Source organism: Taeniopygia guttata, chromosome 9, assembly GCF_048771995.1.
Source record: "Taeniopygia guttata chromosome 9, bTaeGut7.mat, whole genome shotgun sequence".
In the NCBI taxonomy this organism is placed as follows: domain Eukaryota; kingdom Metazoa; phylum Chordata; class Aves; order Passeriformes; family Estrildidae; genus Taeniopygia; species Taeniopygia guttata.
Window position 1 is genome coordinate 5,049,822 of NC_133034.1, and position 20,173 is coordinate 5,069,994.

Genomic DNA, 20,173 nt, shown 5'->3' on the forward strand with positions numbered 1-20,173 from the left:
CGCCCCGCTGCCTCCTGGGAGTCGTAGTTTTCTGCAGGAGGGGGGAGAAGCGGCCGGGAGCTGTCCGGCGCCTGGAGCCGGACGCGTTACGCTCTTCTTTGGGCCTCGTCCTTCCGCCTCCAAAGCCCTGGGAGGAACAGAGGAACAGCTACCGCCCTGCGGAACGGCCTTCCACCCGCAGCCCCCCGCCCCCGGAGCAGGTCGGCCGTGCTGCCTCGGGGGCACCGCGAGTGGCGGGGAAGGGGAGGCCGGCGGGAGCAGCGAACCCCCGGGCGTTCGAGCTGTTCGCGCCTCCCGCGCTGCGGCCCCATTTGCTGCTCGCCGTGCCACTCTCACACCGCCCGTGCCCATTGGGTGCCGGGGCGCTCGGTCCCGCCCCCGCCTTTTCCGGCCCTCCGCCTGCGCCGGGCCGCCCTGAGGGGACACGGCTGTGACCGCAGCGGTGCGTCCCGTCCCGTCCCGTCCCGTCCTGTCCCGGTGGGGGCCGCGGGGGTCCGGCCGGCACCCTGGGTGGGAGGGAGGCAGCTGCGCTACACTTGCTGATTCAAAACCGCGAGTTATATATTGGTGGCTCCAGCATAGGGAACGGGACGTGCCCTGGCTTGTCTGGCCCCTACTGCTGGACCGAATAGCGGCCACTGTGGTGTTTCACCCCAGAGACGCTCCTGGCTAGCTGGATGTCGCAGCTGGGCACATGGAGACAAATCCAGGCAAGCCGGGGCTCAGGGGACGGCAGGATGGAGCTTCCCTGGCAGAGGGTCTGCTCCCTCAGGTTTCCTGCTATCGGAGAGGCTTTTAAGGCTATGAGGAAGGAAAGGAGTGGGTCTGATGGAGGGTTTAATCCAGAGTTTTTATTCTGGCCCGCAAGCCTCTGAATGTAGCAGCAGTTCCAAGCAGAACTGTGAATCCTGTCACTGCTCCATCAGAACTCCCGGACCGCCTGGTTCCCCTCTCTCTTACCTGGGGGAGGGGACAGGGGAAGGGATAAGGAGCCACCAACCAGGTACGGGAGAGGAGGTCTCAGGAGGTCTCAGAGCTGTCCCCCGGGGGTGAAGGGCAGCCTTTGAACTTGCCCAATCACTCCACGAACTTTTGGAATGCCAGGAGTGACAGACAGTGCTGGCAGGGGTCAGGGCGGGGAAAGGCGGAGTGACTTGACACACCTGGAGGGACACCTTCAGGGGAGGGACCAGCGGCCCTGGGATAAACCATGAAATCACCACAACAGCGAGTGACTTTCCAAATTATCCAGAGGTTTTGGTTTCAAAGCCAGCAGAAAGGAAGGAGGGTGCTGGGTGGGTGCTCAGCAGCTCTGACAGAAAGAAATGTGGTGGTGGCGTCTTGTTGGTCACTCGTGTCCTGCGGAAGCGTCTGGCTTGGAAGGGACCCAGAAGGATCATGGAATCCAGCTTCTCAGTGAATAGCCCTGAGAGGGATGGAACCCTCACCTGGGCAAGATGCCAAGTCAGCAGTCAGCTGTGGATAATAACCACACAGCACACAGCCCAACCTCAGGGCAGGAGCTCAGGAATGAGGATTCTGCTGTCAGCTGCAGGGGTGTGGCTGGGCCAGAAGGCATTGTCACCTGCCAGCGTTGGTCCCTGCTTCGGGCCTGACTCTGTGTCCTTTGATTCTCTTGCAGATGGTGGCTCCCTAAGTGTGGCCTGGTGACCAGAACGTGATCATGGCAGCTAAGGCTTGTAGCCCCTCTGAAGGAGCCCTTCTGTCTTCATCAGCAGGCTTAGTCCTTACTCACTTGAATGGCTCTGATATGCTAAGTAGATCCTTCCCCTGGGGCAACAAAAGCAGGAGAAGTCGTCTCTTTGGGCTCTGTCAGCTTGGAGCATCACTGCCTGGTGAGCACTCTGTTGTGAGACTGAGTTCCCATGAAGCTTTTGAGCAGTTTCAGATCTTCCTCTTCCCTTTCCCCAAACACAGAGATAACAGCAATAAGTATCTGCCATGATGCACTTGTTCAGTGGGCACCTGAGCCATGGATTGCTGCAGGAAAAACATTACTGGATAGATGCTCACAGAACCTTTGAAATATGTAGTGCAATCACTTGGCACTTTGTAGCTAAAACATTGGTGTAGATTACAGGTATTTCAATGTCACATAGTGGGGACACTTAATTGGCTAAAACTGCAACTAATGCAGTTTTTAATAAGGGCTTGGGCACTTACTGCAGTTATTTAATGACCATTTCATTTTTCTTTTGAGAGATTTCAAAACATTTTAAAAACTGCTAAGTTAAAAAATAAAAGTTAACTAGTCTGGTTAAAACTTATGAATGTTGGCAAGTGGCATGGACTAACTTTATGTGTTCCAGATTCAAAAAGATAAATTTATTAGGATAGTTTCTGTTTTCTTTAGTTTCACTATTTTATTTTATTTTGTTTTATTTTATTTTGTTTTGTTTTATTTTATTTTACTGTAATTTCTTAAAAAATCTAGAAGCATGTATTTTGGGATTACTTGACAGTTGCTTCAGCTGACAGCATTTTTTTTTTCTTTAATTCATTCCTCTGATACTCCTGTTACAGCAACATTCCTGACCTTTATGTTTTCACAGGGGAGAAGTGGAACTCTTACTGTTTGTCTTCTCTGACAGCTCGTAACATTTGTACCAGCAAAACTGGTAACCCATGGGCTCAGTGGGATCCTGCCTCTCTCTCTGCTTCCACTGGAAGTTCTTGCTCCTTTTTGCACACCCCAGCTGTGGAGGAATCCAGCCAGCACCTCCCAGCTGCTGCACGCAACCCAAACCAAGCCATCTTCACTGTGGATGCCAGCACAACAGAGGTACCTGCAGCACAACCTGCAGCACTAAGCTCCCATAACTGCTGCAGGTTGTGTGATAGCAGGCTAAAATGTCTGGTTTTATCTTGTGTATCTGCAGGTAATCAATGTCATGAAGGCAGTTTGTAGTCTGCTCCAGCTCAGTGGTCTTCTAAAGGCTGATGAGTTTATTTCCATTGCAGGTTGTAGTTAGCAAAATACACAAAATAATAGCAGAAGCAAGGATGTGTTGAGTCTTTCTCAAACAGGCCAGGGAGGCTGTGAACTCCCTATTCCTGGAAATGTTCTAGGTTGGATAAAGCTTGGAGCAATCTGGGCTGGTGGAAGGTGTCCCTGCCCATAGCAGGGGGGTAGAAGTGGATGGTCTTTGAGGTCCTGTCCAATCCAAACCATACTGTCATTTAATGGTTCTATAAGAATGCAGCTGTGAAGTGACATGAGGGAAGAAAGGAAGAGGAGAATGTGCTTCAGGCCTTCTCTCTGTAAAGTACCAACCCTGAAATGTGCTTCTGGTGGCATAAGATTTCTTTATCTGCCCCAGTAAACATTTCATTTGCGTTGGGAGGGAAAGAATTTCTCTATTCCTGTGCTGAGAGGAATCTAACATTGGATCCTGGTACCTTTAAAGAGCTGTGCCATGTTGTAGCTTGAACTGACAGCTTGGGTTTGCCCACTTTGAAAACACTGAGTCCCAGCTTGCTCCATTGCACAGGTTCCAGTGTGCCAGTGACTGGTGTGATCACTGCACACCTTTGAGTTTGGATGCAAATTTGTGGCTTTCTTGGGCTTTGCTTGCAAATACAACTCTGTAGTTTTGCCTCCATGGATGTCATTGTTTACAGTTAAAAGAAAGCAGGGAACCTAAAAGGAAAGCAATGTCTCAAAACCCCTTAACCAAAAAGATGAGTGGGCAAGGGATGTCCTAGAATAAGAATCTATAATGAACTCAGAATTGTAAAGAACCATTTTATTTCCACCAGGAGAAAGGGATGTTTTAAGACATTAAAGCAACAACTTGAAGAGATGATGAGCTCTTAAAAAATTTTTATTCTTTGTTTAAGTTTGGTTTTGTTTTTTTTTTTGTTGTTCTTTTCTAGATCCTAGTGGCCAATGACCGAGCTTGCAAGTTGCTTGGGTGCAGTAGTCAGGAGCTCATTGGTCAAAAGCTGTCTCACTTGATATCCAAATCTGGCCAAGAGACCTGGGAAGCAGTGGGTGAGGAGTACCTAGAAACTTCTGAATGTTCATTGGTGGTTTCAGGAGCTGTGGTATGTCAAATGTTCAAGGAATTATTCTCCACCACATAAAATGGTTTTGTAGGCTTTGGTTTGGGATTTTTTTTTTTTTTTTTTTTTTTTTTTTTTTTTTTTACATTTCTGCAGTTTCCTGATATATTTAACTCCATGGACTTTTGGCAATTGTCATTTGCAGGATTGTTTGGTTTAAAAGTTTGCAGGTGTGAGAATTCAAAGGGTAAAAGATGATTCAAGAGGACACCCATGAGAACCTTGCAGCTGTCAACACATGGAGTCACTGTGACTTGACCAAACCAGAATTTAAAGGATGTTAGATTTTTAAAAAATTAATTAACATGGAAAAAGTCTATTGTGGAAAATTTCCCAGTCACCTGGTCCTTAAAAATATTTTTAAAATTATCTCAAATTGGCTTGTGCATATTATAAAGGTTGAAGCCATTGAAATAATCTGAAATGTCTGTGTCAAAACACCATAGTTAGTGCAAAAGAGTGGAATTGATATTTTGCCTAGAATGGGGTTATTTATAAGAGAACTGGATGAGAAAATCTCCGTATTATTTTCTTTTTCTGCTGTTGTGAGTTGTCCCTAGAGAGTCCTTGGAAAATATGCTCCTGTTCTTTCTGGTGTGTTGTTTTTGAACTGAAATTGTTGGTATGTCAGAGCCTGATCTTCCTGAATCCTCACTTGGATATGGGGTAGAGGCAAGGATCTAAATTTGATTCAGTGAGAATTAAAATTAAATGTCTGACAGAGGCACTTATTCTAAGGTGTTCCAAATACTTTTTAGGAGTCACAGTCATAAACCCATTCTGCTGAGATCATATAAAAATCTTAAAAGGCTTGGGACGAGCCTTGCAGGCTATAAGATAAATAAACATTTTCTGATCTGAGAAGAATCTCCTCCCAAAATAAATGAAATTTCTGGTTTTGCAGCTGAAACTAAGGATTGTTACTAGTGGGGAGTGTTCATTAGTACCATGGGACATCTCTTAAATAGGACATCTCTGAGAGTCACTTCACACTGAATGCAAGGTGTTAGAGTGGTACATTTATTATTCGGAAGTCTTTGTGCATTTAGACTTCCTGAGGTGGGGAGAGACTATGCAAAAGTAACGACATTTTGTGAATTATTTTCAGACATTTTAATCTCTGGATTAAAACTGTTTGTTCCCATAAAATATTAGAAAGTAGTCAAGAAATGATGTTTTTCTAATAATGATAGGGAGGTATCTTGGCTCAGTATCTTACTCCTGTTTGAAATTTCTTCTAAGTAACCACAATCTAAGTAAGTCATGCCTCCATTTCTGAATTTGGTGGGAAGGTGGATGTTATTGGCCACCTCAATGAGAAGATCCCCGTCTCAGTCTGGTTGAGGCAAATAAGAAGCAAGGACACGCAGCGTTGTGTGGTCGTTCTGGAACCAGTAGAGAGACTTTCAGCTCGTGTTTCCTTCACGGTCGATGTAAGTGTTTTCCTAACAATCAAACCAGACTGTAATTTGTGAGAGTTTGTGTGGGACTGGTAGGTTGCTCTTTGTGAGCATGGAGTGTGTCCATGGCAGGGCCTGAAAGCAGGACTGTGCATGCAGGAGCTGTGCATGGATCTCTGGTGAGGCTCACCTTGATGTGTTTGACAACACAGAAATGCACTCTCTCTCCTCAGGGGATGTCTTATCCTTAAGCAGTGTTGGTTTGGCAGGGGTTTGATACTTTGGGGTGTGGATGTCCTTGTGAAGGGATCATCTGGCTGAGGAACAGTTCTGTGAGGAGCACTGGATGCCTTTACCTCTCTCCTGGGAAAAGGGCAGGCTCCCTGCACAGTGATATGGGAATATTGGTTTATGCTGTGTCTGCTTTTACTGAGTGAGTTGTGTCCACCAAAGGATTGCAGAATGAAATTTCCTGCCATTGCTTAGGTAACTGCAAAAGCCATTGTCAAAGCATTGAGCGGACTGTGGCTAAAATGTTAAAATTTTAACAATCCTGTAAATTTTCCTCCCCAGGGAAAAATTACATCATGTGATCTCCTTTATGCTCATCTCCATGGCTACCCAACATTGGAAGCAGTAGTTGGACTCCACATAAAGGACCTGATTCCTTCTGTACAGATCCCTCCTCTAGGCAAAAAAATCCCAAAGGTATAGTATGAGCACCAGCCTCATTCTTCCATAGCCTTCACATTTGGAGTGCATGCTGCTTTCCCTCCTTACATAACAGAAGAAAGCTTTTCAGAGAGAAGCCTCATTCCCCTGGAAAAGGGTGGGCTACCTTTTTGTGGAGCTGCTGTCTGAAGAGTTCCTAACCTGGGATGAGACCATGCCCTGGAATCTGCCCAGGTCAAAGACAATTTTCTCCAGTCCTAGCTTTGTAAGATACTGTACTCTCTCTGCAAGCTCTTAAAGATTCCTTTTAATTCTTTAACCCATTTCAATCATGTCTGTCTGAGGGGTGAAAGAATACCCAGGTCTTGCAAATGTCATGGAAATGGGCAGACAGGGAGTTGAAGGAGGCCTTCTTATGAATGCCTAATTTGTTGAAAAGCTGCAGCATAGACTGGTCTCCAGGATATATATTTAGTAGTTCAACACTGGATTCCAAATCCAGTGAACAACAGATGTTGTTCATTTTGATACTCACAAGATTGGTTCCTTTTCTTTTCCTGCTCCTTTTTCCTGAGAATTCCCACGTCATTTTATATAAACAATGCAATAAACCCAAAACATTTGGTCAGTTAAAGGTTTTCTGATTGAGTTTTGTTTGGTTGGGTTTTCTTGCTTTGGTTTAGAACCTCAGAATCCAGCGAGCTGCAGGCCGATGCAGAGAGGGCACCATGTTTCCTCTGAGTTTAAAGCTGGACGTCACCCATCTGGAGGAGGAGCCAGCAGCAGTGCAGAAAGATGAGATTCCACAGACAGAAGGCTCTCTCCCAGGCTATCAGTACTCTGCTACAGTTGTGGTTTTCTCCACCATCAGTGGTCTTATTGCTCTCCAGTCAGATGGAACCATCTGTGGCATCACGGATAGTTTTGCTTTAATGCTCTTTGGCTATGAGAAGAAAGATCTGTTGGGAAAGGTAAGATAAGTTCATATCCTCCCAGAACACTAATACATGTGGCAGCATACCCACTGGAATTGTGAAGCTGTTTTACACTCCTTGCCATCACAAAATCCTCGTGTTCCACGTTTGGTTAGTGAGGTGTGGGATGACATGCAAATTCCCATGCTGGAATTGCTGAGACTTGCAGTGCTGAGGAGCTCCTATGGATTTCAAGTAGCCCAAAACAAGCTGCACAGTTCTATGTTCTCCATTGGTCATGTGAATCACTTTTGCCTGGCTGTCCATGAGAATCAGGCTCACAGACACACTGTGTCAGCATTTTCCCCTGTCCTGTGAGAGCTGGCTTAGCTTTATAAGGTTTCGTTCTTTGTTTTAGAACATTACATTCCTGATCCCTGGTTTCTATAACAACATGGAAAGAAGCAGTGGCTGTTCTTTGCCTTTACCTCCTCTGGATGATCCCACAGGGACAGAAGGTGAGTGCCTTTTGGAAGGTGTCAGTGCCTGCCATAGAGCTGGCTCTGGCTGCTGTAACCAAGGGGAAACAAGCAGAGACAAGAAGTCTCTGTTTTTTGACCCACAAAAAAGAGAACATTCTTCATAAAAGCAATGCCCCTCCATGCAGTTTTAAAATCAGATTTCCACTATAACCTCAGGTAAAGAGAATTGTTCACCTAAGATTGAGCTTTTCTCTCTGTTGCCAAGAAGATAAAACTGAATATCCAATATGGAAATTACAGTGAGAATAGAGAACACTTTGTACTTAACAAGCACTTCCCCTCTCTCCCTCCCCTCCTCCCTCCCTCCCTTGCCTGCTAGGACCCTGTGGTATTTTAAAATGTGAAAAATATAGCTCTTGTGACTGTATTGCAGTAGAGCTGTAGCTACTTAGGATTAATATTTTAAAGGAAAAATCTAATATTCTGAATTGGCTTGTGCTGCTGGCTGATAGTCAATGTTATGGTTGCTGTATTTCAATCAGGGAGGCATCACTTATTCCTCTGATGCAGCTTGCATCAGAATTTACCAAAATTTTACTTCTCTGAACACAGCATGAATAAACAGAAGCAAAGAAGCCTCATCTTTCCACATCTGTCTTTTCCAGCCAGCTCTGCCCAACACAGAGAACACCAGCAAGTTCATGCTTTCATCCATACCATATTTTAGGCTGGTTTTGTCTCCTTTTTCTCCCCCCTATTTTTTTTTTCTCTTTGCTTAGAAATGCGCATCTGTTCTGAAACCAATGCACCCCACTGGAACAAAGAAGAGTTAGTAGACACTGTACAATTTCTTAGGTAATTCTTTGATTAAATGATGCCCCTAATCTAGGAGTAGTTCAATTCTTCAGTGAAGAAGCATTGTTAGCACTCAGCTGTTACTAATTAAACATTGTTCTAGATTCAGATCTAGATTGTTCACTCATTACCTTCTTCTGCAGCAATAATACTTGGTTTACTTCATCTTCCAAACACATGTTTTTCATCTGATCTGTTGTCACTGGGGAAGGAAAGACCTTAATTTCCTCTTCTTTTAAGCATGTTTTGACTCTTTTTTTAATCTTATAGCTTCAGTGAGTTATATAAATGCAGTCCAAACCTTTCCATTATATGGATTTGGAATGGGCTGTATATGTGTGGTTTGAGCCTTTTTGTTTTTTTTAATGCTACTGCTGTATGATCTTTTTAATTTCAGTCTATTTATATTATTGGCATTTTCTTAGGCCTCTGAACTTCAAGTAGCTAACATATGATACCAGTATCTGCTCAAGAGCTTTGCTAGAAAAGCAAATTTTGGCAGCCCTAAACCATGTAGATTCCTGCATGTGGTGATTTATCAAGTAGAATGGAATGCTTGTATTTTGACTGTTTTGCCTCAATCAAGCCTTTTGTACTCAATTCCGTAGGAAAAGACAGACCAAGGCAGTTCCAAGTTTATTTTTAATCACTGTAGCCTCTGAAGCCTATAAAAATTTAAATTGGTGTGGTTTTGTTTCCTCTTTGGTACAGAGAGCAGTTTCTTGGCTGCATCTTTTGCACACCTTCTGTCAAGAGATGAAGAGCAGGAATTGGAGCAACAACACAAAGATGACAAATTAATACATGATGAGAATAAACAAAAGAATGGGACCAATTTCTTTTCTCCTCCCTCACCTCCTGAAGCAGCATCCACCCCCAATAATAGGTAGGCATTTCACAGACTGTATATTCACTTGGGGAAACGAAGAGCTGTGATGGCAATCACCAGCAAAAGCTGATTTTTTCACCTGTTTGATGTCTGTGGGAGGGTGTAGCAAGAGCCTTCTATGCTTTTCTGTCTTTAGAATCTCAGTGCCAGATAGGCTGAGCTGTCCCTGGCTTAGATTTTTATTTCTATTTGCACAAGTTCCCATCGTAAAATTACAGAAATTCCAACTCTAAAGGGGACCAAATGTTTCATCCAGACTAAGGTAATTAGGCTCCCTAATCAGAAATAGTGGATCTTTATCTTCTTCCAGCTGGTGTTGCACTGAAGCCATGTTACCTGGAGGGAATTCTAAGTGTTATTCCTTCTGGTGCTTGGCATAACTCTCAGGTCATCCATTAAAACAGGGTACTGTGTTACTGAAATCCAGCCATTTTTCTTGTACATTTTCAGGTCTTTTTCCTGCCACAAGGTTAGAAATTCTGTAGAAGTACATATGTCATGCTCATGGCCTACCTTAAGTCAAATGTTAAGCCTTCCACATTAACAATTCTTGCAACTCTGCTACAGTTGTGGTTTTCTCCACCACAGTAAATACTTACTATCCAGTTTAAGGTATAAACCATTACAGCACAGCTCTCGTTGCTTTTTAAAGTGGCTGATAATGTCATTTTTTTGTGCTCTCCTAGTTTACATCTCTCATATCATCCTTGTAAGTAAGGACTGTAAGTGCTCTGCTTCATTGTTTTTCTATGCTGCATTTTTATTAATGAAAATGTTTGCAAAATACCTTGTGCCATGTTTGGATTATTAAAGGTACAGTTCTGCATTCTTTTATTTCTTATGAACTCTGTAAAGCTGTATTAAGCTTTTGTATTTTCCCTGTTAGAGTTTTTTTGACATAGTATAATTCTGGAAATCAACAAGTATTCTGGAAATAAACAAGTGTTTTAAGCAAACACTTTAGGTGGATAAAAAGGTTTGAAATATGGTCATTTTAAAAATCATCACACAAATGACCCAGTGTAGATATTCTGCATACTTGATAAACAGTTCTATTATTAATGGCCTAACATAAAACTAATTTATTTAGTCTAAAATATTACAGGTAGCAGGGCAATAGCTGTTTTTTCATGGCTTGGGTTTCTGTCAAAGCATATATCCAAACCCTGATGGATGGAGACATCCATCTCCTGTTGGACAGACAAGGGAACTTCTGTTTTCAGGACTGGAAGCATCCTGCTGAGGCCTGAACAGCAGGCCTAAGCACCAAATTGACTTACAAGATGAATCTTGAACATGATGTTATTAATACCAACAAGGTTCTTCAGTTAAAAATAGATTATCAAAACATTAATATTAGTTGTTCTTAATGCCAAACCTGCTGTTGTAGAGACATTTGTATAACCTTGTGTGAGGTATATTAAGAAACTGTCCCAACAGATATCCCTGGAGGTTTGTTAGTCGAATATTTTAGGCAAAACCCTCCCAGTCCTGGCCCTGGCTTGTTGGGAAGTGGGCCATCAGAACCAGATGTTTTCTGCACAAAAAGGTGAACAAGTAATTTGGATTGTTTAATTTGGGCCTATAAACCTGGAGCCCTTTTTTGAGCAAACTTGGAGACCTCACCTACAAGTGGATGCATAGGATTTTCCCAACTGCTGGGAAGAGTTTTCCAGGTCCTCACTGAAAAAAAAAAGGTGCTCCCCAGCAATTGCAGACTCTGGATGATGGTAAAGTATTTAGGCAATTGGTGATGGATCTTTCTCAATCACTTTTCTTTCTCCTGTAGCAATGATCAGATGCATCACATTGCTTATTTTTGCTTGTTGCTTAAGCTGAGTGGGTAATACATTTGATAAAACAATAAGGTTATCTTTTTTCTTCTGTGTTGCCTCAATATTAATAGTAAAATAAAACCATTCTTTCCATTGGTGTCTGTGCCCATTCCATCACCCCCATCAACTGGCAAAACACCTCACATGTGTATTAGGGTTTTTTTGTGGTGGTAAATGGTTTATGATCTATATTTAGAAATTCAGCTAGAGAAGGAAATTATCCATAGGGAAAGAGTGCCATTTGAGTGTACCTTTGGTAAATTTGTCAGGATTTTGGATGCCTGTGCAAACAGCTTTCTGCCTTTTGCTTTTAAACTTGAAATAAAACTATTGGTCCAGGTTTTAAATAGTGACCATATTTAAATGGGTATTATACAGTAGGACAGTCTTGTTATTTTGTAATCATGATGTTGCTGATAACCTTGAATCTTTGCACTGAGGACAGCCTTGCTACAGATGGGCTCTCAGCCCACCACAGAGCCTTATCCCAAAAGCTGGCTTGACACAATCAGAGCAGTGGCACAGTATAGAACAGTGGGAAGTTCAGGATCAAATAATTCTCAAAAGATGCTCTCTGCAAGGCTCTCTCCCACACATCACTTGACTCACAACAGTGGGATTTAGGTCAGAACTTGGAGATTGCAGAGAGAAGCAGTCACAGTGCAGCATCTCCTGCAGTAACTGTTGCCTGGTTGCCTGTTTGTTCCAGACTAGAAGACAATCTAAATGCAGCACCCTGTGACCCAGTGAAGCTGCCTTCTGAAGCCACTTGTAACTCGCCTGGAACACCAACAGTGGATGAGCCATGTCCTGGGACAGCTCTGAACTGCAGACAAGACTCGAAAAGCCACATGGCTCCGGGGCAGGTGTCAAAAACAAACTCAATATGTGGTGCAAAACATTCCAGCCTCGAGCATATTTTTGTTGACAACTGCCTGCTAAATGATCCTTCAACCTTCTTTGCACATGAAAGAAACAGTGGCTGTGATGTTTGCTCAGGAAATAAAACAGGCTGCAGTGCTTCTGCACCAGGAGCTGCCACAGCCTCTGAAAATGTGAAAGAATCTGAACTGAACTGGATCTGCTCTGGTCTTGAGGTACTGGGACTGAATGCTGGTGTCAAGGGGAACTCAGCCAATTCTTTAGGTGTTACTGCAGCTCTTGGAGGAGGATGTTGCTCTTATGCAGTGGCCTCAAATGCACTAATTGAGACCAACAGTGCCTTTTCCACCCAACAAGGAAAGCAGCTGCTGAGTGGTGTTGCCACAGAAGCTGATTCTGGATGGCTGGCCTCCAGAAGGCATTTACAAAACTCTGAGGAATCCTCCAAAGCATTTCCTGAGAAACCTGAAACCATTGCAGAAACTGTGGGGGACAACTCCAGCAGAAATCCCCTGAAAAGCAAAGGTAGGCCTGGAGAACACTGTCAGTTCCTCAGGCAGCAAAATATGAAGATCAAAGTAACATCCACCCCAGTGAAACAAGAGGACAGGCTAAATCCAGCAGCTGCTTTGACCTGGGAGATTCTGGAAGGCAGCTACATTGGGAGTTGCTGTCACAGAGATGGTTCACAATTCAGTAAGTGAAACCTTGTCCCCTTCCCAAACTTTTACTGGGATGCTCCTTTTCACCCACAGTTTTGCAGAATACAGACAGTTCTGGTTAGAAGCTCACAGTGGAGAGGAAGGAAGAAGCATCTAGAAGAAAAAAAAAGTATTTAAGTCTACCCAGAGAATATCAGAAAAGGAGGTGGTATAAAATACAAAGTTGGTAAGAAATTAATCCCTACTGAAAAGTCAGAAATACTCTCAATACACAATTAAAAAATGTGAACCTGATAACTTTGTCTGAACAGAAAACACAAACTACACTGTAAAACTGTAAATTGCATTAAAATTGTATAATGGAATTTGCTTCATTCACTCCTTCAGCTGCAATCAGTTGCTTGTTGAATAAAATCCCCATTTTTATGTAATCTAGAATAACAGTGTGAAATGAATAATCACAATTGGACACTGACAAATCTCTGCTGGAGGTAGCTGATTGGTGCCTCTAGAATAGCTGTGCTGGTGTCAGCCCCTCTGATGATTCTTTACTGAGCAGCTGTTTCCCAGATTCTGAACTTTTTGTCAAGAGCTCTGAATTTTGTCCTAAAACATCCGCTGTCTTGTTCAACACTAAAGCTGCATTCTACCATTTTCATTTCCTCACCTGTTTCTACAGGCATCCTCTTTGAGGTGAAATGTGCAGAGCTGCAGGATCCCACTGTGCTTTTCTGTGTCTGGGTGGTGAAAGACATTTCACAGAGCCAAAAGGAAGCTGTAGCAAAGACTCAGCATTTGCTTGCCAGCCTGGCAAACTCTTCCCAGTCTGTTGCTGATCTCTCTACTAAAAGTCTTGGAGAAGTAAGAAATCCTACCTTTGAATATTAAACATTTCTCCCCTTGTTTGACTGTTAAGCTGAAGCTAAAGTCATGAAGATTTTCAAATTAATGACATGAGTTGGTGGGGTGGATGTTGCTGTTTTTTTTTTTCCCTTCTTTTTTTTTTTTTTTTTTCCCATATACTAAACCAAAATCTCACTATCAGAAGCAAAGATTCCTCATTTTATCTATTCTTGCAGATGTGTATGTTCTTTCCAGTATTTATTAATTTTATAAATGTGATTCTGTGGCTGGTCATTTTTTGCTGCTATTGTAACCTATGTATCTGTACTTAGGCCATCAGATCAGCTTCACTTTTCAACAATTCCCCAAGAGCTGAAGATCTTGAAGGATTAAGAGCATGTGAGGGAGAATATGCAAAAAATTACAGCACCCTCAATCTTATTGGCAAAGGTGCTTTTGGCTTTGTCTGGAGTGCGAGGAGCAAGAAAGATCACCAGGAAGTGAAGTATTTCTTGTTGCCCTATTGCAATAATAATTTAGGAGGAAAACTGAAAGATCAGAGTATTCATATTCTGTTAGCACTATACTGTCAAAAGCTTCTCTTTGGTAGTTGGGGTTTTGTTTTGTTGAAACAGAAATCTGTGATGGAAACAGGATAGCAAAACATTTGCATTGATGTTGTGTGTAAATGTTACCTGAGACAACAGGTGCAGAATGAGTTAATGAACTAATTAATGCAGCTAATTGAACCTGTTGAAAGAAGTAGACATTAATCTTAACAGAATTAGAGGTTTTAGTCTTCTGTTACTAGAGAGAATAGCAAACCTCAAAATCTTTATTGTACCATGACCCCAAGAATGGAGAGTAGATGTGTTGAGATGATGACACCTCCTCTTTTTCAGAAGAAGTATTTTGGGTGCTCAGAGGGCAAGTGCTGGTGTTTCCCTGACATGGATGTTTAGTGCTCATTTCCCTCCACTGCACCCATGTGCTGTAACTGATTGATAAGAGACCTGGCTTGCCAAAGCCTTTGGAATTCAGAGCAGCAATAAATATATTCCATTTATGTGTATCATTTAGCTTCTAGGACTAAATTAATTTAAACACATTCAAATATACTCTAAGCTATTCACATGGGGTTACTTCCACTTCTAGTAGTATGAGGCACTAACAGATTTCCTGGCAATTAACTTCCCTGACACTCCAAGCCCTGCTTTGGCACATGATGCTGATTGCTGTTGTCTGTGTAGGTTATTGTAAAGTTCATCTGGAAGGAGAGGGTGTTGGAGGACTGCTGGGTAGATGATCCTGACCTGGGGAGGGTCACCCAAGAAATTGCAATCCTGCAGAAGCTGCAGCACCCCAGTATCATTAAGGTAGAGTGGCTGGGAACTGATGCAGTTTGCACTGCACTGGGTGGTTTGTTTGCATCTGGGTGTCTGGTGTTCCTCTTCAGGAGTGAGGTGTCCTGTACTGAATCCGTCTTTTCAGGAGAGATTCTGTTTATCCTGCTTTGTTTTGGAGGGTGTGACACAGCAGATTGTTGCTTGCTTCAACACTTTTACCCCAAAGTGATCTGAAAATGTGATTCCTAACAGAAAAAAAAAGCTATTTCAAGATAAGACACATATCTTAGAAGTGTGATGTCACATTTGAACATGTACTAGTTCAGTAAATAATCTGGACACATCTTGTTTCTTACTCTTTGTTTTGAGGTTGTTGGTTTTGGTTTTGGAGTTGTTGGTGTTTTTTTGGTTGCTTGGTTGGTTTATTGGTTGGTTGGGTTTTTTTGCTTCAAAAAGAATTCCTCTTGGATTTAATTCTGCTCCCAGTTTTAATTCTGCACACTTCAAGAAACATTTGTGCTCAGTGAAATGAGACTTTAAAGATTATACTATACACCAATTAAATCTCCAAGAGGGGAACAGTCTTTGTTAAAGAAAAAAAAAAAAAAAAAAAAAGCCAATTTTTGAGGATGAAGCATATGATTAAACAAGTCTTTTATTTATAGGTGCTGGATGTATTTGAAAATGAATGCTTCTTCCAACTGGTGATGGAGAAGCATGGATCTGGTCTGGACCTCTTTACATTTATTGATAATCAGCCCAACTTGGATGAGCCATTAGCAAGTTATATATTCAGACAGGTGAGAGCAGAATTGCTACATGCAGGTGAGAATTGGTTAATGTAAGAACCAGGATTCTGTTCCACTTAATACTGGCTAATCAACTGGCACTGGAGTTGTGCTCTATACTTGCAGTACCTTTCCCCACCATCCTGTAGGGCTGATTGAAATGCTGCCTGCAGAAACCTTGTTAAGGTTTACTTAGAAACAACCAAGAAGCCTTTCCAGGACCTCACTGCCTGTGAGGTTTCCCTGGCCCCTCAGCTGTTACCAGGACAGCACACAGCCCCTGTCATCCAGACACCGTTCATGTAGCACTCACATTTCCTCTGAAGGAGAAGGAAAACTCACAGAAGCTGCCCCAAGCCTGCAAAAAGCCACGTTTTCACTTACCTCAGTGCTTAGTTTAGATCGGTTACAGGAGTAAAGGGCTCTGCTCTTTAAATCAAGAAATTATATTGGATTTTAAGGTGGCATGATGCAAAGTAACTCAGGGTAGTTTCCCGTAAGTCAGGAGCTTGCCTGAGGGCTGAACTGTACTTTGTTTAGTGAGTTAGCCACAACAGCAGTCCCCAGGTAATTTCCTCTCATGAGTAAATTCCTTGCTCTAGGGTATGCAAGAATTGCTGTGCATGTGGTAACCCCCACACAAACCCTTGCTGTGCCCACCCTGCCCTCACCTGGGGTGCTGATGGAAGATGGAAGCCAAAAGTATCCCTTTAGCCTTGTGATGGATCAGCCCTTTCCTTAACCTAGCCTGGGGTTTGTAGGGCTGAATTTCTCTGCAGAGGCACATTTGTATTATAAATAGAAACTTTTCTCCCTCAGCCATCTGCTTTTCTTTTTAAAAACATTGTAGGAGTCAGGATCATCTCCACGGTGATATCATTCTCATATTATCCTTAATTACGGCATTAAACCATGAATCGTGCTGGAAAAAGAATGGAGTTTAGGAGTGACTATGTTATTTATACCAAACTTGGCTCTCAAATGCTTTGTCATCCTGCAGCATGGAAGGCACACAGTAATATCCTTCTGGAGAAACCAAAGGACCCTCCAAATGCTGGGATAAAAATAGAGGAACTTGCAGGATTGTAGCAGCGAGCTCCAATGCTGTCAATCCCATCCTGACTGCAGCATCCCCTCCTCCTGCACATCTGTGAGATGAAAGCAGCAAAGGCTCTTTGAAGTGTCTCTTCCATAAGCACTGCAGGAATGATGACAGGCAGGCCTGAGGCCATTTCCAGTTACCATAATTAGGATGTATATCTTGTTTAGGCAGTGTCAAAACAAGCCAAAATGTGACTCTGGGAAAGCTGAGATGCTACATCAACTATTCAGGGACTTTATGTAGTAACACCTAGTCCCTTCTGTCTCTTCCAGCTTGTATCAGCTGTTGGGTATCTCCACTGTAGGAACATCCTTCACAGAGATATCAAGGATGAAAATATTGTCATTGCTGAAGATTTCACAATTAAATTAGTGGATTTTGGTTCGGCTGCCTACCTGGAACCTGGGAAATTATTTTATACCTTCTGTGGGACAATTGAATACTGCTCACCAGAAGTGCTGTCTGGCAAACCGTATGTCACCCTCTGAAAAGTCATTTTTGTGCCATCACACCAAAAATAACCCATGTGGGCAGGGCTGGAACAGTAGGCAGGCTTTTATGCCATTGGAATGCTGCTAGAGCATCCAACCACAGGAAACTGCAGTGAGATTTAAGGCACTGCAGTGGCAGAAATCACTGTGAAGGTCTGAGTGCATACAAAGTAGGGCACTCTAGTGACAGAAATCAAGTTGTAAAAGCTTGAGTATGTACAAAGGTGTTTCTAAAACTGTTGTCAGGCTCTCTCTAGCAAAAGCTGCTCTTTCAGAGAAGTGGAATAAGCAAGTATTGCTGTTGATAGCACCTTCTTGCATGTCTCTGCTTTGTATCCTCCCACTCTCATCCTCTCTGTTTTCTTTCCCACATGCTTCCCTCTGTTTGAATTTTTGCAGTTTGGTACTTGTTCATCTCCCCACTGATTTTTGTACTCCTCAGGATTCAAGGATTCTTCTCTTACAGCTTCTCTTGCTGCTGTTTTGGATGTGCTACCGAAATCTTGGCTCTCTTCCCTCTTCTTTGCCTCTCCAAGTGCTCTGTACCTGGCAGCTGGTGCTCTCATAACTGCTCCACAAGGAAGCCTCCCCATCACAGGGTGGCACTGCTGTAATTGCACATGCCTGCATGGATCTTGCTGCTGCTTCACAGCTGTTTCCATGGGCCCTCCTCCTAAAGGAGTGTGGGGGAAGCAATGCAAGGAAGAGAGGAAATTCCTGCTGGGAATGAGGTGAAAGGTGAAGCAAGCAGCTCTGCCCTGGGAATTCCACCTCTTACTGTGTGAAGGAACTGGCATGTTTTCTCAAATGGAACTGAGATAGTTAATAGTTATTTCCATGTAACTTTTGTTTTGAAAGGGCTGGGAGGATGTGTTTGCTCTTGCAGTTAAATATTTACTTGACAGTTTTGGCTGATGATGAAGAAGGTGGAGGGGTAAGTTCTTGTCACCAGCTTACGTATGTGGAAGTCTGGGTGCATGTTACACATACTCATCAACAGAAACTGGTTGGCTGTTCTGTGGTTGGTTTTATTTCCTGGAGAAGGATAATGCAGACTCCTCAAACACATGGGAACCTTCTTAGTATTCTCACAAACTTTCTATGTTAAAATAAAAATTGGAAACAAGGGCTGTCAAGGCCCCTCTTTTCTTTTTACTTTCTTTAGCATATAGCTCTGTACTTGCAATCTGAGTTTCAGCAAGCTTATCTCTGCACAGGTACCACGGCCCTGAGCTGGAGATGTGGTCACTTGGCATCACCCTTTACACCCTGGTGCTTGGGGAGAATCCCTTCTGTGAGCTGGAGGAGGCCTTGGCAGCTGTCCTGAGTCCTCCTCGCCCTGTGTCAGAAGGTGAGCTCTTCCCATTTGCTTTTCAAAAGGAGCAGATCTCTTGGGAAAGTATAAGCGGTGTTTTTTCACCCCAAATAAAGGGGAAGACTGAAGAAATTCTTCCTGATGTGTTCTGTGATTTGGAAAGCTGCTCAGTGCAGCAGAGTTTGGGAAATTTGTCATTCTTTGAACATAGACTGTATCTCTCATTCCCAACCTGCCTAAAATCCAGCCTGAGCCATCCTCTGCTGTCCCTGCCCAGGTCTCATGGATCTGATGGCCGGGCTCCTGCACCCTATTCCGGAGCAGCGCATGACTCTGGCCATGCTGGCAGAGGATCCTTGGCTGTGCCAGCCTGTGAACCTGGCAGATTATACCTGGGAGGAGGTGTTTGTCCCTGCTGAGCCAGCTGGCACCTCGCTCTGAAGGCTTCTTCATCTAGGGACGACTTAGAACTAAGTATGAGCTCAGTTAGCAGGACAGGTCCCATTGGAAGGTTACCTGCTGACACCCACATATACTCAGTTTATTACTGTTCTTACCCAGGACATGTTTCAGAGATGTGAGGGGAAGATTTTAATATTTAAGTTGCTCATAACTTGGAAAACATTTTTATTGCCTGGTTTTACTTTTTATATGTAGCTTATATATTTTTATGAAAATTGAATTAATAAATGAATGATAATATTGCTGTTAGTTTTCTGGAATGTGTGTGCACAAAGGAGACTCAAAACCAGACATGTAATCACATTATTTGGGTAGGAGGGGTAGGTTGGTAGTGTCCCTTTTTTTTTTAACATGAGAGTCCTGTCTATATTCAGGAAAACAGTTCTCGATTTTGATGAGACAGAGATATTGGGAAGAAAAAATAGATTCAATAAAGAGAATTTGGTCGAGATACAAGGAGCAGGAATATTTTGGGGTACAGGTCAGCCAGGGTCAGGCTGCCTGGGAGGAAATGCTGGGAAAAGGCAGCGGTTTGGCTGGCTGCTGCAGCTCTGCAGAGAACCAACCAGACTTGGCTTAATTTACTAATGTTATAAATGAAAATTTATTCAGCCAAATTAAAAATAAAAATAGTTTTATTAATGGTCAAATTTTATCTAGCCAGCCAAGGAATAAAAAACAGTGCTAAGCCCGGGGATCAACCCTGGCTGTGCAACAAGAAGTCAGCCTCAGCAGAGGTTTTCCCCTATGCCCACACACCTCCATCCTGGCACAAGAGGTTTTTATAGGGAAAATTCCACCTGAGGCCAAGATTTTGGCAGTCAGTCTTTTCTTCTATTCAGAGTCCATAGGTTAATAAGATTTTCGTTTTTGGTGATGAGGAAGAACAGTTCAGTGTCCGGAGTTGTTGAATCCCTTGATGGAATTTACAGGAACCCTGCATTCACATGTATCTGCCCGAGGATTTCCATGAGATCCATCTCTGGTCACTTATGCGATGATCAGCGCCTGGGCATCCAGTATCTCCCCAGACATCTCACTCTCCTGGCTGAGCCACATCCTTTTACTTGTAAATCGGGTTCCAATATACACCAGGTCTCGCCGGCGGGGAGGGGGGGGCTTCTAATACAAAGGAACATAATCTAACAA

General features: G+C 43.2%; 1 protein-coding gene across 8 annotated transcripts; it reads left to right on the forward strand.

The window, feature by feature from the left end:
• Positions 1 to 17: 17 nt before the first annotated feature.
• PASK (PAS domain containing serine/threonine kinase) lies at positions 18 to 19,264 on the forward strand. 8 transcript variants are annotated; one of them, XM_030280788.4, is made up of 17 exons: positions 18 to 200; positions 1,643 to 1,856; positions 2,574 to 2,803; positions 3,898 to 4,068; positions 5,379 to 5,519; positions 6,060 to 6,194; positions 6,842 to 7,129; positions 7,491 to 7,590; positions 9,121 to 9,295; positions 11,843 to 12,711; positions 13,357 to 13,538; positions 13,853 to 14,020; positions 14,771 to 14,896; positions 15,532 to 15,666; positions 17,029 to 17,228; positions 18,465 to 18,598; positions 18,840 to 19,264. In XM_030280788.4, the coding sequence occupies exons 2-17, from the start codon at positions 1,685 to 1,687 to the stop codon at positions 19,001 to 19,003; spliced, it is 3,390 nt and encodes a 1,129-aa protein (XP_030136648.4). In that variant the 5' UTR covers positions 18 to 200; positions 1,643 to 1,684; the 3' UTR covers positions 19,004 to 19,264. The 8 variants fall into 8 exon arrangements, 7 of the variants coding, with proteins under 7 accessions (XP_030136648.4, XP_032606015.3, XP_041574199.2 ...); XR_004368735.3 differs by lacking the exons at positions 18 to 200; positions 18,840 to 19,264 and adding exons at positions 229 to 442; positions 17,714 to 17,985 and having other exon boundaries at positions 18,465 to 18,600; XM_012575476.5 differs by lacking the exon at positions 18 to 200 and adding an exon at positions 238 to 442.
• The last annotated feature ends 909 nt before the right edge of the window (positions 19,265 to 20,173 follow it).